The following is a 23960-nucleotide window of genomic DNA, read 5'->3' as shown; positions in this document are numbered from 1 at the left end:
TACAACTCCTTGACATGCATATTATAAACAGGATTACTACCTAGTGATCTGCCTTCGGACAGAGCGCAGCTCTCTGCACGTGCACGAGAGAGCCGCCAAGATGCAGCGGGTTATATTTTAAACAAAAGATATAGTTTGCCTCAGCTCGCATGAAACGCATAAAAACTAAACAAATACGTAAGGATTATTACTTTAGTTTATGTTTAGACTTTGGACAGATGCGAGATGCGCATGCACGTGAGACAGAGAGAAGCGCAGCTGCTTATGACGCACCGGTTTTATTTCAGATAATAGGAGTCCAAGACGCGCGCATTAAGTCTATCTGCGTGCAAGAAGGAATTCTCTCTCTACAAGCTCTCTCGCGTAAAGTAAAGCCCACAAACCCCCATGCGAGGAAAAGCACGCAATGTGCATGTTAATGTGAAACTATAATAATAATAATAATAATAATTAAGGCATATAATTTTTGTCTTAAAAAAAATCATTTAAAAACCGAGAATCGAATTGAATCGTGACATCAGAATCGAAAATGTAATCGAATCGAGGATTTGGAGAATCGTGACACCCCTATCTTTGAGGGATAGAAAGGTAGAGTTTCATCTGTGATCATGGTCCTAAATTGCATTTGACAGATGGAGAACAATAAACATAAAATTTCCCAAAAGCAATTTTTAAAAAGATACACAAATAATCAGAGATGCTCCGATCAGCATTTTTGGGGCCGATCACCGGTCACCAAGATCATGATCTGCCGATCGCTGATCAGTGGCGATCACAGAATGGCAGTGGAATGGGAATCTTTTATCTATAATCTAGCAGTAGAAATGAAACTAACTATAAATTAGGTATATTATTGTTTTAATAGAGAATCAAATACAGATGAGTAACGGGTTACACAATGCTCGCACTGTGTAAAATGGTCTCTAATTGCAGCCGCATCAGGAACGCTATGATGACAACAGTAAACAGAAAGATCGGCTCATGAGATCGGCAAATTTAGCGAGTGCCGATCGCATCATTTAATGCCGTTATCGGCTGATTACGACCGATCGATCTGAGCATCCCTACAAATAATACAGCCGAAACTTTAAGGACACAGTATGCACTGAAAAAACATTATTCATTCAATTTACTCAATTTTTTAAGATCAGCGGTTGCAATCAATTTATTTAAGCTACATTTAAAAAAAAAATAATAAGTTGAACTTACTCAATTTTATTTAGTTGCCCTAGTATAAAAAGTTTAGTAATTACAGCCCTAATTAATTATGCTACGTCCTCTTAAATTATTTATGACTGATGGAAAATTATTAATGGAATTTACTGTTTTTTTTTTTAAGGTAAATAGTTGCAATCAATTTATTTTAGCTACATTTAAATAAAAACATTTCATTGACTAACTTTCAACATTTTAAGGAAATTGTTTGCAATCACTAACCTGAAAAACAATATATATATAAAAATGACCCTTAAATGGCTTTGCAAATACACCAAGTAGTAAGTTTAATGTTATTTTTTTTTAATGTCAGCAAATGTAGTGCATGTTCAATAACAATTTCTTTGTGTGTTCATCTGAAAGATGATGGACTTATGTATCTAAGATGGCTTGAGGGTGAGTAAACCATGGAGTAAATTTCATTTTTGAACTATCACTTTAAAGCTTTGATGTATGAGATCTGCTGTTATGAAAATATGCGTTTGAACGACTTATTGTGAAAAGTGTTTTGTGCATAAAAAAAGCTACAAGAGTTTCTTAGACAACATTTTAATTTCACCAATAAATTGCTTCACAAGGTTTTCATTCAAAAAACATTTGTATGTTCTTCTGTGAAGAACATTTAGTAAAAACTTTTAGTATGTTTAGTAAAAACTTCTTAAAAAGAAAACATTACACATTTTTCATTGGATTACATCATGTGCATTATATCAACATTTATTCCATGAATATGTTCATTCCCATGTTAGTCAGCTTGTTATGCAGAAACCAGTCAGATCCCTGTGGTATTTCTAGAAAATAACAAAACACTTGTATTACTGTCTCGGAAAAAAGAAAATGCAAAATCTTGGAATTACGTCAATTTTTACTATATGAACACTGTAAAAAATTCCGTAAAAATTACAATGTTATTGCAGCTGGGTTGCTGGGTAGATTTAAATTTATGTTATTTACTGGCAAGAGTTTGTTCAAAGTTAAACAAATTTTAAATATTAACAAGTCTTTATCTTTACAGAATAAAACTATACAATTACAGCCTCATGCAAAGCATTCTGGGAACCAGAAATCATCATCAACCTTTTTCTGTTTTTTGCTTCAGATTTTGTTTCCCAGAATGTTTCCAGTTCGGGTAAATGTGAAAGTCGGCACACCTCTGATCTACTGGCTGTTCTTCAACGTGATGCCTAGCTGATGCCTGACCAATGACCACCGACAGAACCCACTTAATTTCCCACTTAATATATATATACAGTATATACCCAAGGGTTTTTCCCTTCTATGACTTTTTTTACTTCCCCGGCTAAAAAGTCCGGGGTTTTTTTTTCTCCTAGGGGGTTTTTCAACCCGGGAGGCAGCCTTCTTATGCTTAACTTTGCACCCTCTTCTATTCATAGCCGCAGCAAATTTAGCTGCTTGTGTTATAGTGTATTATGTCGTGCTGTCTGACGATTTTCTGTGCTTTTCACTGCTTCTATTAATGTAAAGCTGCTTTGCTACAATTACCAAATTGTGAAACGCGCTATATAAATAAAATTGAATTGAATTTTGCCTGATGCTGTTTTTTTATTTTACTCTGTAAAGACAAAGACTTGTAAATGTTTAAATGTGATTTAACTTTGAACAAAATGTTGCCAGTAAATAACATAAATTAAAATCTACGGTAAGTTACCGGCAACAATGCAATAACACTGTAATTTCTACAGAATTTTTTTACAGTGAACATGTTTGATATATATTTATAACTAATGATAAAAATGACAAAATATAATAATTTCCAAGAACTATAACTCAAACAAGAGTCATGACAGATAAGAAAAACATTCATGTACCTCCTTCTGGTAAATTTGCTGGTTGCTCAACAATGGTCTCTAATAAAATTTCACATCTCTTAAAAAGACAATGTAACAATGTAAGTCAGTATTTTTGACTGATATCTGTATAAAATGAATATCATTTTATTTATATTATATATATATATATATATATATATATATATATATATATATATATATATATATATATATTAGAGATATTTCGTTGTGAAGTCTTGACACATGAATATAATCTCTTTAAATATGCAAAAATAAAAATGATGCTCTTTAATATAATAAAGCACTTACCTGTTGTAATCCCCATCTCCTCCACTGTTTTTCCAGACAGCTCTTCCTTCAGACATCCTAGAACTATAGGATTTTTTTTTTTTGAATGAGACCCAAGATAAGATAAACACACACAAATATAGTCATGTTAGTTACCTGCGTGTCTTCTTGTATATGATATCTGCAGCACAAAGCAGGAGAATCAGAAGTACAGGAACTATAACACACGGCCCATAAATCTCCATTCCAACACCTTGAATTCCTGATGATGATAACAAATCACGGATCACAGACCATCAAATACAGAAATGCAATGCAACCGCACAACGTTTGTTTTTAATATGTCACTTACTCTTGACACTCAGTTCAGTTGAACCATTAACCATCTTCACTTTATCACCCCAAAACTTTGCATTGCAAACAATTTTATCTATCTCTTCGTATCCGGTCGGGATAAAGGTCACAGTGGAGACTGTTTCCCAGACTCCTTCACTCATGCTCTGGTGGCTGACTGTTTCTCGGGCAGTCTTGATGCTCCAGGTGATGCCGGGGGGATGAGAGGGGCAGGTGTGGTTGACTGAACATTTGATTGTGACACGCGTCCCGGGCTCAATGTTTTCAGGAAGCGATGACACCACAGGATTGTCTGGTTGAGCTTTTCACAAAAGACACAAATATGTGATTTTTTTACATATTTGTAAAATACAGGAAACAAATGCTGAGGAAGTAACTATTTAAGAGTATTAATATTCTGGAGATATTCTATGAAGTAATTTAATCTATAACTTTAAACCAGGTGGTCTTAAAGTGTGTTTTAGTAGATGTATGGAGTCAAACACGTGTAGTTTATTGCATCACATGTTCAATTGTTGACACCTACAGTGTGTTAATCTATGCTTGCCTTTGTTTTGAACTTGCTTTATAACTTAACTTAAACCTAAACTAACAAAACTCTTTTGTAAAATGTTTAAAAATTTCTTTGCACCACAACTCTTTAAAATTAAAAAAGAAGAAAATACTCAAATTGCAGACAAATATATAAAGTCACTTGGTTTGATATTTAGTTTTGATATAATTCAATCACATTCATGTAGTATTGTGTGTCTGTATATGCTTTTGTACCTCGGATCAGAATGAACACAGAGCTGTCGTTAAATTTGTATTCGACTTCATCTTTTTCTGCTTGGAACCAGAACGGTCCATTGTCATGGGGTTTTACGTCATCAATCTCGACCGTACAGTTTTGTTCAACTGGGTTTCCAAGGAGTCTTGTGCGGCCTCTAAAGTTGTCCAAGATGCGGCTCGGTCCGGTGTGGTACATGTAACCTTTTTTCGAGACCCAACGAGCTCGAAGTTGCGCTGCAAGTTCATCTTCCATGTTAAAAGTGCAGGGTATCACCACACAGGAACGATGTAATGCGGTGATCTTGGGTGCCACATCTGCCTGGACATAATCTAAAAGGGTGCATTATCAATATTACTACACATTTAAAATAAGTATTATTTTATAATTATCTGGAATATCTAGAATTATCTGTAAAAAAGCTAAGTAAATGCTTATATAAACTGGCAAGTGCAAAACATAAACATTCTAAAGATTTTTAGAAACAACAACAGGGGTGATAGTAGAAAAAAATCCTGAGCCTGAACTTTTTTCCCTGGGAGGTAAGCGGGCCCCTAAGCCAAGACATATGCCCTGATCAACACAATTGTCAAGCGGGATCCAGGGGTGTGCTCCCCTGGGAGAATATTTTGATAAATAGTCAGACATGTTTATATATCTACAGTCACAAAAGTCACCAGAATCCACAATTCAAGCCTTAACTGATAGATTCTGGTGACTCCTGTGAACACAAATATACAAACATGTCTGAGACGAACAAACCCAATGCAAGCCAATAGCACCTTTTTGTAGAGCAGAGCTCCTGGGCCTGGTAGGCCTGTTCATAAAGGGATAGTTCACCCAAAAATGAAAATTCTGTTATCATCAACTCAATCTCATGTTGTTACAAACCACCATAAATTGCTTTATTCTGATGAACACAAACGAAGATATTTTGAGTAATGTTTGTAACCAAACTGTTCATGTACCCCATTGACTTCCACCATGGTAGTAAAAAAGAATACTAAGGAAGTGATTGGGGTCAATGAACGGTTTGGTTACAAATATTTCTCAAAATATCTTCGTGTTCATCAGAACAAAGCAATTTATGTGGGTTTGTAACAAAATGAGATTGAGTAAATGATGACAGAATTTTCATTTTTGGGTGAACTATCCCTTTAATCCATCCCTGCTTTTAACTAGTCACTTACCTGCATACTTATTGCTTGTATAGCATACCAAGAAAGGTCAGTGGGTGGGAATTATAATACTCCAAAGTAAACTAGGATTTGATTAGTAGCTTAACCATTCACTTAAGGGCACGAACAAGTAGATATTAATTTTTCTGCAAAATATGCACCTTTAATTTTAAATTTTTTACAGTGCAGTTACAGTGCAACAAACTGTATGTAATACAACACTCAATTTGTTTATTCAAAACAATTTGCTATAAGAGAACAAAAATTAGCAATAATTTAAAGTGCTTCAAGAACTGAAAAACAGTGAGAAATAAATAAAAATAAGCAAATACAGTTTACTACAGAAAACATTTTCCCCTGCCTTCCTTTATTTCTTCCTTTTTGAACAGGTTTTTGGGTTAACAGAACCTTTCCTTTTCAGCATGTTTGGTGGCAGTGCAGATGATGCTTTGGATTGGCCATGAAAGAGTGGGAAAAAACGTGTTGGTAAAGAGCATGTGGTAGCTGATGCTGAGGATGTGGTGGCTGATACAGAGGAGGTTGTAGCTGGTGCTGAGGTTGGGGAAGCTGGTGGAAAAATATGTTGTCTGTCTAGTGAAGCGGAGGCTGTGGCAAATGGAGGACATCTGGCTTGTCCAGAGGTGGAGGCTGGAGAAGATGAGGGTTTGTCTGGTGTTCTGGCCTGTTGACCAGAGGAGGTGGTTGCTTGTGCAGATGAGGTAGAGACTGGCACAGAGGAGAGTTTGGGTGGCAATTTCTTTTTCAGGGCCTGTTGACCAAAGGAGGTGGTGGCTTGTGCAGATGAGGTAGAGACTGGCACAGAGGAGAGTTTGGGTGGCAATTTCTTTTTCAGGGCCTGTTGACCGGAGGAGGTGGTGGCTTGTGCAGATGAGGTATAGACTGGCACAGAGGAGAGTTTGGGTGGCAATTTCTTTTTCAGGGCCTGTTGACCGGAGGAGGTGGTGGCTTGTGCAGATGAGGTATAGACTGGCACAGAGGAGAGTTTGGGTGGCAATTTCTTTTTCAGGGCCTGTTGACCAAAGGAGGTGGTGGCTTGTGCAGATGAGGTAGAGACTGGCACAGAGGAGAGTTTGGGTGGCAATTTCTTTTTCAGGGCCTGTTGACCAAAGGAGGTGGTGGCTTGTGCAGATGAGGTAGAGACTGGCACAGAGGAGGATTTAGCTGGCCTTTTGATTTTTCGGGCCTGTTGAACCAGTTTGTTTGTCTCCTTTAAGGACTGCATCCTTGCTGCCTCACTCAGCCTTTTCTGCCTTAGTGCCTGTTCAGTTTCTTTCTTTTTCTGTAAATGTAACTGGTAGTTTTGGAATGATGAAAGGCAGGCTCGCCTCAGAGGCTGGTCAATGGTCATAGTTGAGGCTGTCCTGTCCTTGGCTTTAAGTGTGGACTTGATTACTGCGAGGCTTTCATATGTTTCCACATTCATGGAGCACCTGTCATCTTCAAGGATATCATCCATCAAATTAAATGATCCTTCCACCAAGGGGCCTGTGAAAATGGACAGAAGAGCTTTAACTAGCTTGCACAGGGTTGGATACCTCACATCCCTCTCTGCCTTTTTCAAGGAAGCAACATGGGTCCACCAGTCTACATCGACTCGACAGTCGCCTTCAGTGTAGCTCTGTAGATGAAGAAGCATGTCCCCATCCAGCTGGTAGGCCCGGCATTCTTCTACCAGCTGACCAATCTCTTCTGGAGGGACAACATTTGGCAAGGCTTCTCCTAAAGTGGTAAAAGCCCCAGTGACTCCATCAGATTGCATTAGAGATGGAGTAAGAGCAGAGAGTGATGATATTATAATGTTATCCAGGGGAAGGTTTTTTAGTAGAAACTCTGCTGACCTCATATACCCTTCTCTGAGAGAGTCATAGATATGATCAACCCATACTTTTCCCTCCACACGGGCTTTGTTCATTGCAATGTAGCAAAACTGTCCAACAGAGAGCCTCTTGTTTGGCAGTTGGAAATCCCTTCTCCGTACATCAATCTTGAGGATCTCCTTGTGACTAAGTGGGATAGCCTTTGGTCTTATAAATTTGCTCAGGAGCTCTCTTACAAGGGCCACCATTTCCACATGCAGCAAATGCACCATCGGCTTTTCATGTTGAAGCTTTTTGGCAAATCTCTGAAATGTTGGAAGGACCCCTGCAAATATAAAAGACATTATAATTTAATATGAGTAATTAAAACTCACAACCAGTGTTGGGAAATATCTGAACACAAGTATGATTATGCATTTAAAATACAATAACTAAATAATAATACAACTGAATTTTGCTCAAGCTGAATAATTAATAGGGTGGTTTTATTAAAAATACTAGTCATACTGTGCAACAGAAGAGATAACTGTTTGATATATTCCTATATGAATTTCTAATCCTGTAACTCACTGGCTGTCTAAAGATGTTTATTAACTCTTTCGCCGCCATTGACAAGTTATCCCGTCACTTATGAGTTAATATTTAACTGATAAATATGCCATTTTGACGAATTTATAAGTAAAGGTGTAAAATCCACTAGATCGTGCCAAACCGAATTTATCAAAAACTGAAGCCAAAAATGACTTGAATGATGAATTTTTTAACTGTATATGTTTAATAATCATCAGAGTCTGATCTCTAACATAAATTCCTTTACAAAAACGTAATTTTTTAAGCTTTTTGCTCAAAATGTTGTATTTTTGAAGAGAAATATCCATATTTCAGAAGTTAAAGAAATTAAGTGGAAAAAGTAAATATATAATGAAACGTTTTTCCCCGTTTTTTTGTTTGTTTGTTTTATTGTTTGTTTGAAAGCAGAGGGTCTGTTATTTCATTTGATATATTTGTATGTTTATATATTTATAGAAGAAAATTGTAAGGCATTTTGTAAAACTTTTGTGAAAATCACAAAAATGCTGGCGGGCAACTTTTTTTTAAAAAGGTTGGTGGCGAAAGAGTTAAAATAAGACCATTCACCGCCAAAGACGTCTGATCACACAAAATGAACCACTAGGTGGCAGCAGATCACTTTCATCTACAGGAGTAATGGGCCTCATTTCACCAACCGTTCTTACGAAGAAATTTGTTCTTAAAATCCACTTACGCAGTTTTTACGAAGATTATGGTATTCACCAATGTATTCTTGTTCTTTGGTAAGAACAGAATCTATGAACACTCAAGAGCACATTTGTGAACTGACTTGTTTGTGTAAAATAAATGGTTATTGCATTTTCATCATATCTGCAGGTGTAAAATATAATAGAATTTAAATTACAACTATATATTTTATAATTTAGGATATTTTTGAATAAACATATAATACTTTTTTTAAATAAAATAAATTCCACTACAAAGCATTAATGTATTTTAGAATAAACAAACACAACAAATACATTTTTTTCACTTTTTATACTAGCTACTAAATATAACGACTCATTTACAGTTCAATTCCTGCAGCAGAATCTGCCTTTGTGAATCTGCATAAGAGTATTCGTAGGACCTCTTAAAGGGATAGTTCACCCTAAAATGAAAATTCTGTCATCATTTATTCATCCTCATGTTGTTCTAAACCTGTATGAATTTCTTTTTTCTGATGAACACAAAAGATATTTTGAGAAATGATGGTAAATACACAGCACATAGTGACCATTGACTTCCAGTAGGAAAATAATATTTTGGAAGTATTGTGATAAATGATCAAGAACAACATGAGGATGAGTAAACGATGACAGAATTTTCATTTTAGGGTGAACTATCCCTTTAAGAACACAGTTAAGAAAATTCTTAGAAACATATTGGTAAATGAGGCCCATTTTTACCTTGTTACACAGTTCGTCATAGTATTACAGTATTCCACAGTTGATATTCTCATTAATTTGGTTATTGTTGCTGTAGAAAAAAAACTGACTATTTCATTTGTATCATTTATAAAATTGACTTAGGGCATTAGCCAGATATGCCAGTCGACTGCAACCACTTATTAACTTAAAACTTTATTTTTACTCTTACATTTAAGTTGCAATGAGTTTGCCTAGTCATAAAATACCTCTGAATAAGTCGATCATGACCTTCATTCTTTGAAACTCTGTAATAAGCACAGAGATTCGTGTCTTTCGATCTTGGTTAACCTGTGTTCCTGTTCGGGATGCCACTGCCTGCTCTTGCTGAAGTACTTGTATCCTGGCCTTTTCCTCAACTGACAGCTCATGTCTCTCAAATACTTGATACAGAAGCCTTCTGTAGTGTGCACACACACACACACACACACACACACACACACACACACACCTATGTAAATAAATGTAAACACACCTTAAAGTGATAGTTCACAGAAAATTCCAATTCCTTCATCACTTTCTCACCCCCATGCCGTTCCAAACCTGCAGAACTCTATCCTGATGAACACAAAAGAAGATATCCCGACAATGCACACAGCTTATTGTATACATTGACTTCCCTAGTAGGAATAAAAATATATGATGGAACTGAATGGGTACCATCATCTGTGTGCTTACCATCATTTTTTTAAATATCTTCATCATTTATCACAATACTTCCATAGTATTTGTTTTCTTGAAAGTTAATGGTTACAATCAGCTGTGTGCTTCCCATCATTTATCAAAATATCTTCTTTTGTGCTCATCAAAACAAAAAAATCATACAGGTCCAAAACAACATGAGGGCGAGCAAACGATGACAGAATCAAAACCTCTGGGTGAACTATCCCTTTAATATGCTGCTAATTTACTACTTGAATAACAATTAACTATTCTAAACTAATAAAAGATGGTGCATCATTAGCCCTGCATCCCACAAGGGCTGAAACTAAAACAAACAAGATACTATATTTGTTGTTATTAAAATGATTTGCATTACCTGTATTTGTGTTCTTCTTCTGGATCCAGCAAATGATAGTAGTGCACCACGAGCACATCCAGGAGCTCATTCATCCTGTTGCATACCTCGAGCATTTGAATGAATCTGTTACTGATGGGCCTTATCAAGCTCTTCGGAGGGAGGTGGAGTAACTTTGAAACTGTGCAAAAATCTCCTTTTGTTTAGGTGATTTCTCTATATCATAATAAATATCAGAGCAAAGATCTTCTACATCTGAGCCAAATGGTCTCATAAGGGCCTTAGCAGTATTGGAAACCATGTGAACAGTTTCTCCTGATATATCCAGGAGATTAGGGTTCTCATTTCTTGCTAATGTTTCAAGCCCAGATTTCTTTCCCCTCATCACAGCACAATTGTCCAGAAGAATGCTAGTGACTTGCCTCCACTCCAGCCCATAGGATTGCAGGACATCTTTTATTTGCAGCATTAGTGCTGAGGCATTTGCAAAATTAACCTTTTTGCTGGCAAGGTGCTGTGTTTTCACACTGCCTGCATCCTCATCATAAAATCGGACCAGTACATTTAAAATCTTATCCATGCTTTTGTCCGTTGCCTCATCAATGTTAAGTGAAAACATGGTATTCTTCAGCTTGTCGGACAAATTTCTTTTAAATTCTGGCGCGATGCCGTGTGTCATGAGATAACCCGCATGCTGCCTCGAGACAGACAGATGCGTCAGAGCGAGTTTATCCTCCGCTAATTTCTTACACAAAGTGACGAGTGGATGAGCGATTGTAAACGACAGATCAAACTCGGCAATGAAGGAGCACAAGCGAATTTTTAAATCAGCCACGCGATCGGTCATTGAGGGTCGGATATCTGCTGTGGCTGTTGCCCCCGGTAAACGTGACGTGTGTTTAATTGCTCTGACAGCTGCTTGATGACTAGGGTCTAACTCGTGCCGTGGCAGCACTTTTTTCCCGCTAGTGCCATATAATATTTTCCTTGCGCACAAAGTGCAGAAACATGCTCCTGGTTGCCGGAGTTTTTGACACCAGCTTCCAAAGGGCTTTTCGTCTCTACCCACCTCCTCTATCCAAGACCAGCGCCATTTATTCTTTATACCCTTATCGACAAGTTTGGTGTCTTCTCCTGGCTTCATAAAGTTGCACTCCATGACTTTGGTTACGTTTCGCGTTGCCAGTGTGGGAAACACATTCGTAGTGTATGGGAAAACAAAACAAATTTGCACGTGGACTGGGGTGACTGCTGAATCAATCTGATTGGCCAAAACCCAAGACCAGCCCCTACCCTATTACCGATTGGCTGAAGTAGGCCTACTGGTGTGGTTTAAAGTGAAAGCACCTCTCAGATCACGCAAACTCGAACTTTTTTTTTGCAGACACGTCTTTACGCCGGAAATCCGGCGTGGCGCCGGAGCGCTATCAGGCATGCAACAATTACTGCATTATTGCACATTGTTGAGTCTAGTGTGTGTATTTAATGTGAACATTAATAAATGAGTATCATTACCGATGACCTAGACGTTTAGAGAATCGATATAAACATAAAGTAAATACATAACACTTACTTTTCTCTATGTCTGTTATGTTCACTATTTTGGGTTCATACTCTGAAAAAAACATAAGCAACAGAAAACAACATGAATGAGATGTGAAGAAATTACACATCATGCATTGTGTTTTCAAATCACTCACGTTTTACATGTAAGTCAACAGATGCTGTGATGTCCTGTCCAGAAAATTTTGCAGTGCAGATCAATTTCTTCCCATCGTCTGTCTTTGCTCCCAAAAATATTATGGTGACCAATTTGAACCCTTTAGGTTGTTTTATTCCCATTTTCACTGGCATGTTGTCATAGTTCCAGGAGATGATCGGAGGAGTCTGGCAGGAATGGTGGACGGTACAATTGAAGTCCTTTGCAACACCCTCTGTGACATCTGCCAGTTTAGGCTCAATTTTTATACTATAAGGAATACCTGAAGTAAAAAGCAGATTGGAAATTGTAGCAATTAACCCAATTCAAAACAAAACACTGTAACATTTTGCTGTACTTCAAGAAAGAATTCACTTCTAATCTCTTAAAAACTAAACAAAATGAGCATATACCAATATTAATATAAGGGTGACTATTAGTATGTATCAGTGACCTAAACATAAACACTTGCATTTATTTGTTCACTCACATGCAGAATTTTTGTTCTTTGTAGCTCTTGTTGTTATGCCTCCATAATGTGTTACAGTACACTCAATATCTGAGCGTTCAGCATTCACATAACCGGTGCGTTTTCGAATGGTTTTCCACAGACCATTATTAATATAAACATCATCTATGGTATCATATCCGTAAATACCGTTCAGGACAATGTTTGGTGTGCTGTATGGACAGGTGTGAAAGGTAAAACATGTCACTGTAATGCTGTCACCCATCTTTTCGCCTCCGTAAATATTGATGGTGGGTTGCTTCGCATATGCTACAAGGGCAAAAAGGTTGAAATTACATTATTAAGCTTTAAATTGACTGTTCTTCCTTATTATACCTTTATATTAAATTCATGCTTTTTCAAAAATATTAATTAGAGCATAAAGTGTGACAAATTGTCCCAGTTGCTCATAATAAGATAATGACTGTTGTTGTACAGCTATCAACCTCAACTGGAGAATTAATGAACAATACAATAAATTAACAAAAGTAAGTTAAATAAACAAGATTATTTACATACTTTCAACAAGAATTGTGGAGGTGACGTCATAAAACTTATAGGTGCGCCATCCAACATGTTCTGGGTCAATCCATGCATACAATTTCTCTCCGTGGTGGGACACATCCACACTTTTGATCAGCAAACTACAACTCCGTTTTGACGGGTCGCCGTATAAATCAGTTTCTCCTCTGAACTTGCCAATGACTTTATATGGAGACCGGGGATCGTACACTAAAGGGTAGCCTTCCGACACCCACTGATACCACACAACTCTACGTGGGTTAGTTGGTGGGTATGAAGTGTAAGAGAAAGAGCACGGTATAACCAGACAGGAACCTCTCAGGCCATGAATTTCTGATGGCATTATCACTTGCCATGCAAACGTCTCATACAGCAGAACAGCTTTGAGAAAAATATTGTAGTAATTATTGTTTATTAAATACACCAGCAGCCACACTTGAAAAAAAAGCAACTGGTGTCATGTTTAGAGTTTCATTATATGTCAAGTTGTGTTTATTTATCTAGCCTATTGACATGAATGACAAACGAATGCACTATACCTTGAAAAAGTAAACGAAGTAACAAATTCATAGCTTCAGGTCAAAATGATGCTCTTTTTTATAAAGGAAACAGAATGTTAATAATACTGAAAAAAAAAAACATGTACAGAAACCATTAATGTTTATTTTTTTATCAGTGTATACCACTAGTCAAATGAATATAACATGGCAAAGATAAATGCACATTTACTGATTCAATAGATTTATAGCATTTTGAAAGAAAAAAAAACATGTCATGGATTTATTGCATTTTGCGGAAAAAATAATCTGTTTTTATAATAAATCTTTGAAAATCAAATTATGAATTTAAATTTTTAATGTTATTATAACCTCAAGATGCTATTTGAATATTTGTAACAGAAAATACACTGTAAAAAAAATCCGTAGAAATTACAATGGTATTGCAGCTGGGTTGCCGGCAATTCACCGCAGATCCACATCCATGTCATTTACTGGCAAGAGTCCGTTCAAAGTTAAATAAATCTCAAACATCAACAAGTCTCTATCTTCTTCAGAATAAAACTATACAATAACAGCCTCATGCAAAGCATTCTGGGATCCAGAAATCATCATCAACCTTTTTCTGTTTTTTGCTTCAGATTTTGTTTCCCAGAATGTTTTGCTTGATGCTGTTTTTTTAGTTTTACTCTGTAAAGACAAAGACTTGTAAATGTTAAATGTTCATTTAACTTTGAACAAAATGTTGCCAGCAAATAACAAACTTAAATCTACGGTAAATTACCGGCAACCCAGCTGCAATTTCTACAAATTTTTTACAGTGTATAGTGGTTTTCATCTTGTCACTTTCTTGATATAGAAAACAAATTAGTCAAAATGGATTTATTGTTTTGGAACCAAACTCTTCAAATATTATTATTTACCTTGCTTAGCAATTACACAGAGCAGTATTATTATTATTTTTTTCTGTCCAACTTACGTAACATCGACTACCCATTCAAAAGTTTAAGGATCACTTTCACTTATTAATATTTTTTTCCACATATAATAGCAAATTCATTAAAACTGTGGAATAACAAAGATGGAACATAATAAAGTCAATATTATGACTGTAAACAATCCAAAATAAATCAAAACTGAAACACTTACCGGTGGTTATTTAAAAAAAATAGTTTATAAATGTATACAGGAATTTAATTAGTTAGTTTAGTGCTAATAGGCCTTAGTTTTTAAGATAAGGTGGAAAAAAGATTTACTTACTTTCATAAAATAATATATATTAAAAAGATAAAAGCCACTGCTTATATATTTTCAAGTATTATTATACATTAAATAATATAATTTAAACAGTATTTTTACAGAAATATTTTACTTTTTTGAAAGTTAAAATAGCTATACGGCCCTCCAATGAATATAATTTAAACAGTATTTTTACAGAAATATTTTACTTTTTTGAAAGTTAAAATAGCTATACGGCCCTCCAATGAATATAATTTAAACAGTATTTTTACAGAAATATTTTACTTTTTTGAAAGTTATAGCTATACGGCCCTCCAATGAATATAATTTAAACAGTATTTTTACAGAAATATTTAACTTTTTTGAAAGTTAAAATAGCTATACGGCCCTACAATGAAATGTCAGTCTCAGAAATGGCCACAAGCAAGTTTGAGTTTGAAATCCCTGTTGTAGACATTAGTATTTGCTATTTCTGAAATAATGACAATATATTATGAAGATACTTTGATTTAAAAAAAAAATAAATTAAAAGAGAGAATTTTTTATCGCCAAAAAAATATTTGTTTTATCCGTACAGCACAGGACATCATGTTAAAGATTTCTCAGGACTCCGGCATGCATACAGGGTTTCCGAAAAATTCACAAAAAATTCTGTCTTCTACCTGTGAAAGAAATTACATTGTTGTCGCCCAGGAGACTACAATATGCAGGCATACATCCCTTCTCTAAATATTATATGAAAATATAACATACCTTTTTATTTTCACGTCCTCTGACCGGTCTGCTACACAAGCAAATTAATGGAGAGTCAGCCTTCAAACACTGCAAAATAAAAGAAGTGAGAAAGCAAAAAAATTTATAAGGGGAAGTGAAACACCTTTATTATGCCAACCAAAATGTAAAATAACACCACAATCTTGATATGTTTAAGCATTAGCAAGTGAATCACCCACCGTGTTTCCAAAGACATCTGTTTTGTCTGTTGTAAAATCACCTAAATATGTTGGGTTTCTAAAGCATGCAAAGCAACATGATCTCACGGAAAGTTTGAATAATTGTTTTATGCCTTGAGCACGAATGTCTTTTTTGTGTCACCTGCATGAATTTCAATAAATAGTTGTTCGTGTCTGTGGCACGACTTTTTTTTTCGTATAATTTTATGTATTGTTTTCTCATTTTTTCTTCTTATTTTTAAATCGCTTGGGTTGGAGTTATGCATGGCCATAGCTACCATTGAGGACACCGAGGTCATGTCCTCTGTAGTTCTTTCTTGAAGTTTTGTTTCATTTTGATGTGAAAGTAGCCATCGTGACAATTATCCCTGCATCTACGGACCGTCCTCGGTATTTGGAAATCCTGGCTACGGCCTTGTTAGGAAATACTTTTATGTATTGGTTTCTACATGTTTTTCTTTCGCTTTTAAAACTATTCTGGCCTGGAGTTGGGGTTTGGATGTCTAAGAATGTAACAGAAAGTGATTCTAACCCCAACCCCAAGAGACAATGGTAAGAAAACAGGAAAAAAACAATGAGAAAACAATACATAAAATGCCAAGAAAAAGATTAATAGAATTTTGTACGATATAAACGAAAAAGACATTCGTGCACAAGGCCCCCCAAAAAAGCTGAATTTTGTGCCATGGACACAAATAAATTACTTACATTTTGCATGACTATAACACGATTTTGTTAGCTATCATCAATTACTGCACCAGTAGCAATCCCAGATTGTATACGAAGAGTTTTTTTTTTTGTGCATTCCAATTAACATCAATTCAACTGCAGTTGGTCGTTTTGATTTAAACCTTCATAACTTAAAAAATACAAATAAGTAGCACCATAAAACAAAATAATAACATGATAACATAATAACATTTATATGATTTATTTATATTTAATTCTCAAGTAAAACAGCATTAGAATGTTTTTATATTCACAATGATGATTTGTTTACTTGTTTGCTTATACAGTAGGCTACAACTTTCTGATCAGACAAAGTTACAGTTAGTATAATTATGTATAAAAGCATGTGAATTAAAATATTGATGCTATTATTTTCTTGACATATCCAAGACAAAGTTGTATTTTTTAATATTGATTAAAATATATGTTTGTCTTTTTTTTTGAGCACTTTTTGCAGGTGATCTGGAGCATTTTCATTTGACGTTTCCATAAATGTTGAGGTCTTCCAAGTTGAATCTAAAAGTATACATTTAGAGACACAGAGGTAAGATCAGTAAATAACATTTCAGACACTATCTGAGGTCAAAAACCTGTTAATTCACTAAAATGGTGTAAAGTAATGATAATGATGGGTTACTTACAGGGCAGAATTTTCGCTAACTAAAGTGCACAGGAGACAATAAACAATTAAAAAAGAAGGTTAGTTTTATTATATTAAGTAATTTTAAAGGTGACATAGAATGGGATATTTATCCTTGTTCTGTGATGTGACATGTAGACAAAAATGTTTTTGTTAGTGTCTGTAATGCCTTAGAAGCTTCCTAAAAACCTCTCTCAGATATCTCAATTAGCGTGGGGGATTTTAAACAACTGGTTTTGCACCTATTTGGCTCCCCCTACTGGCTTAACTTGCAATCTCATTACTGATTTGCTGACTTTGCTGCCACTCAAAAAAATGTAGCCAATTATTTTAAAGTGGAGGGGCAGTTAGATGCCTGTGATGTCATAAGCATCAGTTTTTCAGATTGGGCTGTTTTCTGGCTGACATTTCTAACAGAGGAATTTCTGTGAGACTGAGATGTTTAGCATGTCTAGCACTTTTTGTATGTTCGTGAATGTGGGTAGACTACCATTATTCAACAAAGACAAGGTACATTTTTTTTCATTCTCTGTCCCCTTTTAGGTAATTTTATTTAAGCATGTTATATCTGATTATAATAACATTTTGATATTTTTTCTGGCAAAAAACATATTAAACTCACAGTGATCCAATAGAAGAACAATTATTGGTTTAACAAAGATTAAAAGTTAAAGGTTCTTTAAGAAAAAAATCTTATACCTTAACCTTATACCTCTATATGTTTAAGTACGTTATATTTCGTTTCTATTACTAAAATCCATTAATAGAAACATTATATTACTAAAAAATCCTGACATGTAATACTCATTTTAGGCTGTGGAGGCCACCATTGTGTTTCATGTATAGTACATTCTGGCTCAATGACGTGTAATGGTCATCACAAAATAATACTACAGTTTTTAATAGATTTTATGTGAGAATGTTTGACTCTTCACTCCCACCTTCTTACCTCTCAGATATACTCTTGATTTTAATCATTTTTCATTTGTATGTTGTCTGTATTGTTCATTATTTCTTACTTTCTGGTTCATATCGAAAGTGCTTAAGACGACATTTGACCTAATGTATTGTGATAAAGAGTTTACATTTAACATTTATATAGCCAATTCCAGTGTTAATATATTAAGCCATACATGTGGTAATAGTCAGGTTACTCTTTAATACTATAATACTGCACAAAAAATATTTTTTTGAAAGAAATGATAGTTTTACAGACTGACTTTAGAGATGCACAATACCTCTTTGGTGATGGTATACGGGTTTAAAAATAGTCTCGTCGGCTGATGATGCATACAGATCATTTGACCTGTGAACAGATTAACACATACCTTAATATCTCAACAAGGAAGGTGAAGTGTGATATTGTAAGTATTTTATAAACAAACTTCTGTATATTTACTTTATTCCAGATGCATTTAGATTAGCAGACAATTTAAATTCCAAAAAAAACAACAACAACATGGTATTAAAGGTATTACTATGAGAAGTCAATCACAGATGCTGGATGATGTCACTCCCACTCATGTCTATGTGCTTCTGACCTACATTCACAGAATTGAATGGTACAAAATCTGTCACTGGGCCAGCACCCTTTTGAAAATTATACATTTGTACCTAAAGAGTGCATATTATTACATCAAATTTAAATATTGGTCAGTGGTGTAGACCTAACAAAAAAGTGGTGTATATCATTACTCCTGGCCCCAAATGACAAAAAAAGACAGAAGTCAGTATATTTGTTTGTTTTAGGAACATGACTGTTATAACAGTTACATGTTCAATTTATTCATATTTATTCATAACTTTTCACTTGCTTAGATTATAAAATAACATTTTCCAAACAAACTTTGTGGACCATTGCTGTGACTGTGTCATGTTTTGCCCAGGACATCTCTGAATTTGGGTTGAACAATGATATTTGTTAAGAACTTTGGTCAACCATTTATATAAATAAATGTAACTGATATATAGGTACCAAATGTTTACATATCTTTTACTTGCATTTTTTGCATTTTTAAAGAAGAGAGATAAAGTTGTGTGACATACAAGAGGTCATCCAATATCTATTTATAAACATATGTATTACACATATTTACATCTCTTTTGTCCACTTTCGACCGCTTCTGTCCTGAATACTGTGAGGGGGTGGTCTGTCGAGACGGTGGGCGAGTCTCTCGCCTGTCATTTAAAAGCGAGCGGGAGTAATGATGAGTTTATATGGACGTCGTGAACTAATATTATGTCGGAGTCCACTGCTTGTGTATCAAGTAAACATGCTGCACAGTGTTTTGTACGTGTATATGTTAGAGCTTTCTCTGAAATAGGATCGCGTAACTTCACATGCTTGCAAAATGAAGTTGCGGAGATCAGCCGCTTTAGTTTTATCAATTAAAGGCTAAAAATAGCGCCATTCAGCTTGTGTTCGCGCCAGAAATGACGTAAAACATTGGGTTCAGTAGCTCAGATTAGATAAATAGGCGGAGAGAAGGTGGTCCGTGTGGCTGTTCGACCACATTCAACCACATGTGCGTTTACACTACAAAAGCAATCCGATCTAAAGGGGTTTCGACTATCTCTGAATGTGGTTGAATGTGGTTGAAAGTGGACGAGCTCAAAAATGTTTTAAGCACCGTTTACACCTGACATTAACGTTGTCCACTTGTGATCCGATTGATGAAAACACATGTAGCTGCACTTTGTCATAGATCCAAATGGTGGAAAAGGTGTAAATATATTTTCATAATGTCGGACATAGCTAAGCCTGATATAAGGCTTACAGACAACTTTTTACGTCCGGCTGGTGCAACCGGCCCGAAGACCTAAAATTAATATTGACAGTGTTGTTTTGAAAAGCTATACACGCTCAATTTCATCATGTCAATTTATTATAAATACTTATTCAGACTTCCTAAGTATAACCCTGACGTAAGACACATGTACCTGTTACACTTCTTGTATATGATGACTGCAGCAAATATGCAAATCAGAAGCAAGGCAAATGAGAAGGCTAGACTGTAAAGCCCAATTGTCTTCAAGTCAAAGGTCATCCCATCAGGTTCATTCTGGGAAACAACTATAGGAAGTGGAAGAAGGAAGTTATTTATTAGACATTATGATGTTTCATGTAAAGAGCTACAGGACAAATTTGAAACACATACATTTACTCTGGACTGGAGTCACTGGTTTTGAAGAATCTGCAGAAAAAAATCTATAAGTGAAAAAACACAAAGAAATCGCACACATCGTGTATGATGTCTTGAAATCACTCACGTTGTACATGTAAGTTGACAGATGCTGTGATATTCTGTCCAGAAATACTTGCAGTGCAGATCAACTTCTTCCCATCATCTTTCTTTTCCCCCAAAAATGTTATGGTGGAAAAGGTGGCCAATTCAAATTCTGTAAGTTGTTTCATATCATAATTGACCGACATATTCTCATAGTTCCAGGAGAGGATCGGAGGATTCATCTGACAGGAATGGTGGACGGTACAAGTGAAGTTCATATCAACACCCTCTATGATATCTGCTGCCAGTTTAGGCTCAATGGTTATATTATAATAGACGCCTGAAATTAAAATTATGGCACAAACATCAAAAATGATTTAAAGCTTCGTGTGAATTGATTTAACTTTCATTAATTTTTTCAAATAGTTAAATGTTCAATGTCTTTAAATTCATTGTGAAACTGACTGTAACACACAGATAAAACAGAAGCAGATGTATGCTTTTGAATGCATATATTTTTTTAACTTACATTTTGCACTTTGTGATTTTGCAACTCTTGTTATTATGCCTCCATGATGTGTTACAGTACACTCAATATCTGAGCGTTCAGCCTTTACAACACCGGTGCGTGTCAGAGTGATTTTCCATTGACCATTTTTGATATCGACATCATCTATTTTATCAGGTCCTTCAATACCCTTCAGAATGATGTTTGGTTTGCTGTATGGACAGGTATGTAAGGTGTAACACGCTACTGTAATGCTGTCACCGATCTTTAAACCTCCAGAAATATTAATGATGGGCTGCTGTGGATTTACTTCAGTAGGGAAAATATTACAGTTAGGTAACCGATGATACAGCTGTAATGACACTTAAAACCAAAATATTACATTAAAAGAACACGTGAAATATTTACGTACTGTCAACAATAATCGTGGAGGTGACATCATAAAACTTGAAGGTGCTCTTTCCAATATTTTCTGGGTCAATCCATGTATATATTTTTTCTCCATGGTGGGACAGATCCACACTTTTGATCAGCAGACTACAATCCTGATCTGAGTTTGTAGGTCTATATATATCAGTTTTTCCTCTGAACTTGTTAATGACACTGTCTGGATTCAAGGGATCATAAACTAAAGGGTAGCCACGAGAGACCCACTGATACCACAAAACTCTACGTGGGTTTGTTGGTGGGTTTGAAGTGTAAGAGTAAGAGCACGGTATAACCAGACAGGAACCTTGGAGGCCACGAATTTCTGTTGGCATTCTCACTTCCCATGCCATCGTCTCATACAGCAGAACAGCTGTGAGAAAAATTTTAAATGTAAGAGTTTCTCTAAAATCTTTGTATTAACATACTCCCAGCAATAAATTACAGTCACTGCATTATTATTACTGGTGAAAGGTTTTGAAAAAACTACATTCTTAGACCTTCCAACAATATATAGTTTGTCGTGATAGATTAACATTTACATGAAAAATATTGAAGTACACTTGGGTGTCCCACTCCCAGGCAGGGCTTTGAACCAGAATTTTTTCCCAATTGGTTCGTTTCGAACAGAAACAGTATTTTAACGTTTTTGGTTTTCGGTTCAACCCTAAAACTGATGTTCCTGAACCGGCTAGAACAAAAAAATAAGTTCCCAAACCGGTTAATAACGAATTTTTGGGTGTATGTTGTATCACCTCCCACCTCTATAATGGGTTTATAGGTGCACAGGAACAATCCTTCCTTAAATGCATTAAACTTTCATTTACAAAGACGTGAAACTCACCGAGTGGTCAGGGGTGTTCGCTGTTTTGCTCGCACAGAAATCGCTGCAAAAGACGCAATCCAACAGGTTTATCGTAGTTTTTGTCAACTCCATTGACTTGTATTAGATGTGCTGTGAGGATACGGTATTAATCCACGCCGGGAACTTTGTTTGCATTCTTGCAATTGGCAAAGTCGGATTGTCGCCACCAACTGGGCTGGAGTGTCTATTATTCAAGCTCTCAACTGAAGAATGTACGGGTGTCAGGCGTTTGGAAAAATAGGTCCACAAGTTTACAACGAATGGTAAAACACCCGTTGCAAAGCATCTTTTGCAGCAATTTTTGTGTGAGCATATCAGTGAACACCCCTGACCACTCGCTGAGTTTCACGTCTTTGTAAATGAAAGTTTAATGCATTTTAGGAAGGATTGTTCCTGTGCACCTATACAGCCATTATAGAGGTGGGAGGTGAAACAACAACACCCAAAAAATCTCGGGGCAGACGTATATGTCGAAATTTCAGTCAAAACCGTTCTTTTTCATCATAAACAATCTGTAAACAGGGCTTTAAGTGGAAAATACCGAACTTGTCCTTTAAACTTAAGTTATTAACAATTATCTTGTCATTAAACATTAAAAAGGCTACATTATGTAAGCGGCATAACTGTAATTCTGACATGCCTACATTTGTTGAGAGCACTTAAAACGCGCACACATACAGACGGAGGACGAATGCCAAACGGCGCTTCGGGAAGAAGATGCAGCATAAACAGTCACTCCACATAAAGTAAATATTCGCCAAATGTATTTTAATGAACTACAGTATGAGACACAGTAGCGCAACTCTCTCTCAAGTTTATACATCAAGAGTTCTGATCTTTGAAGGGCAAAGCTGAACCGGACACATTCAACCGCATGTGCGTACAGAAAATTACTCACTTTAACGTCTTTTATCGGTTAAATTGTTTAAAATTCACATTTGCAAGCCTTTGAAACACGTGCAAATTATCAACTTTCACCCTATTGAAATTTGCCTATTAATCCGTGAATCGCATGCGAGCCGAACCGTGAGTCGTGATCTGTACGGATCCCGGATCAACTGCGATCCGTTTCACCACTTATTAGTAAAAAACAAACATCTTGAGATACTTGGTAGCCTACAATATTTCCCTCTTATGATTGAGCATTACAGACTTGGGCTTGGCTACTTGCTGGCGGCAAGCTTCTCATTTCTCTAATGAGTCAACGACGGCCGAAAATGAACTTCATCGAGTATTGCACCGAAATCTTGTCAAAGAACGAAAAAATAATGGCATTAACCGGTTACCATTATTTTAAATAAACGTTTCTGTTCCAGAACATATAATTTTTGAAAATAACACAGATAAAACAGAGGCAGATGTATGCCTTTTAATGCATATAATTTTTTTACTTACATTTTGTAGCTCTTGCTGTTATGCCTCCATGATGTGTTACATTACACTCAATATTTGAGCGTTCAGCCTTCACAACACCGGTGCGTGTCAAAGTGGTTTTCCATTGACCATTTTCCATAAGGACATCATCTATTACATCAGATCCTTCAATACCGTTCAGAATGATGTTTGGTTTGCTGTATGGACAGGTGTGGTAGGTGTAACACGCTACTGTAATGTTGTCACCGGTCTTGGCGTCTCCGTAAATATTAATGATGGGCTGCTGTGGATTTGCTACAGTAGGG

The 23960-nt window shown here is 35.9% G+C and overlaps 4 protein-coding genes across 5 annotated transcripts in view; all 4 read right to left on the bottom strand.

Annotated features, from left to right (window-relative positions):
• Window positions 1-23960, bottom strand: part of LOC129438471 (sialoadhesin) — a 133149-nt gene that overhangs the window by 108165 nt on the left and 1024 nt on the right. The window lies entirely within an intron of this gene.
• LOC129438466 (sialoadhesin) lies at window positions 1749-14161 on the bottom strand. Its single transcript, XM_073863434.1, has 10 exons — window positions 13737-14161; window positions 13195-13578; window positions 12658-12945; window positions 12169-12450; window positions 12042-12083; window positions 4437-4769; window positions 3667-3969; window positions 3336-3576; window positions 3045-3102; window positions 1749-2006 (listed from the first exon to the last, which is right to left on the bottom strand). Exons 1-8 carry the CDS (start codon window positions 13765-13767, stop codon window positions 3467-3469), a joined length of 1773 nt encoding a protein of 590 aa, XP_073719535.1. The 5' UTR covers window positions 13768-14161; the 3' UTR covers window positions 1749-2006; window positions 3045-3102; window positions 3336-3466.
• LOC129445844 (uncharacterized) lies at window positions 5498-9935 on the bottom strand. Its single transcript, XM_055206837.2, has 2 exons — window positions 9660-9935; window positions 5498-7778 (listed from the first exon to the last, which is right to left on the bottom strand). Exons 1-2 carry the CDS (start codon window positions 9685-9687, stop codon window positions 5983-5985), a joined length of 1824 nt encoding a protein of 607 aa, XP_055062812.2. The 5' UTR covers window positions 9688-9935; the 3' UTR covers window positions 5498-5982.
• LOC129438940 (sialoadhesin) lies at window positions 14242-23943 on the bottom strand. Its single transcript, XM_073863012.1, has 9 exons — window positions 23677-23943; window positions 21403-21789; window positions 21012-21299; window positions 20526-20822; window positions 20414-20449; window positions 20196-20328; window positions 18494-18561; window positions 17257-17275; window positions 14242-17131 (listed from the first exon to the last, which is right to left on the bottom strand). Exons 1-9 carry the CDS (start codon window positions 23792-23794, stop codon window positions 17089-17091), a joined length of 1389 nt encoding a protein of 462 aa, XP_073719113.1. The 5' UTR covers window positions 23795-23943; the 3' UTR covers window positions 14242-17088.

The sequence above is a fragment of the Misgurnus anguillicaudatus genome, chromosome 24 (genome assembly GCF_027580225.2).
Source record: "Misgurnus anguillicaudatus chromosome 24, ASM2758022v2, whole genome shotgun sequence".
NCBI lineage: Eukaryota > Metazoa > Chordata > Actinopteri > Cypriniformes > Cobitidae > Misgurnus > Misgurnus anguillicaudatus.
Note: the sequence above shows the minus strand (reverse complement) of the source record. Positions and strands in the feature narration are given on the sequence as shown.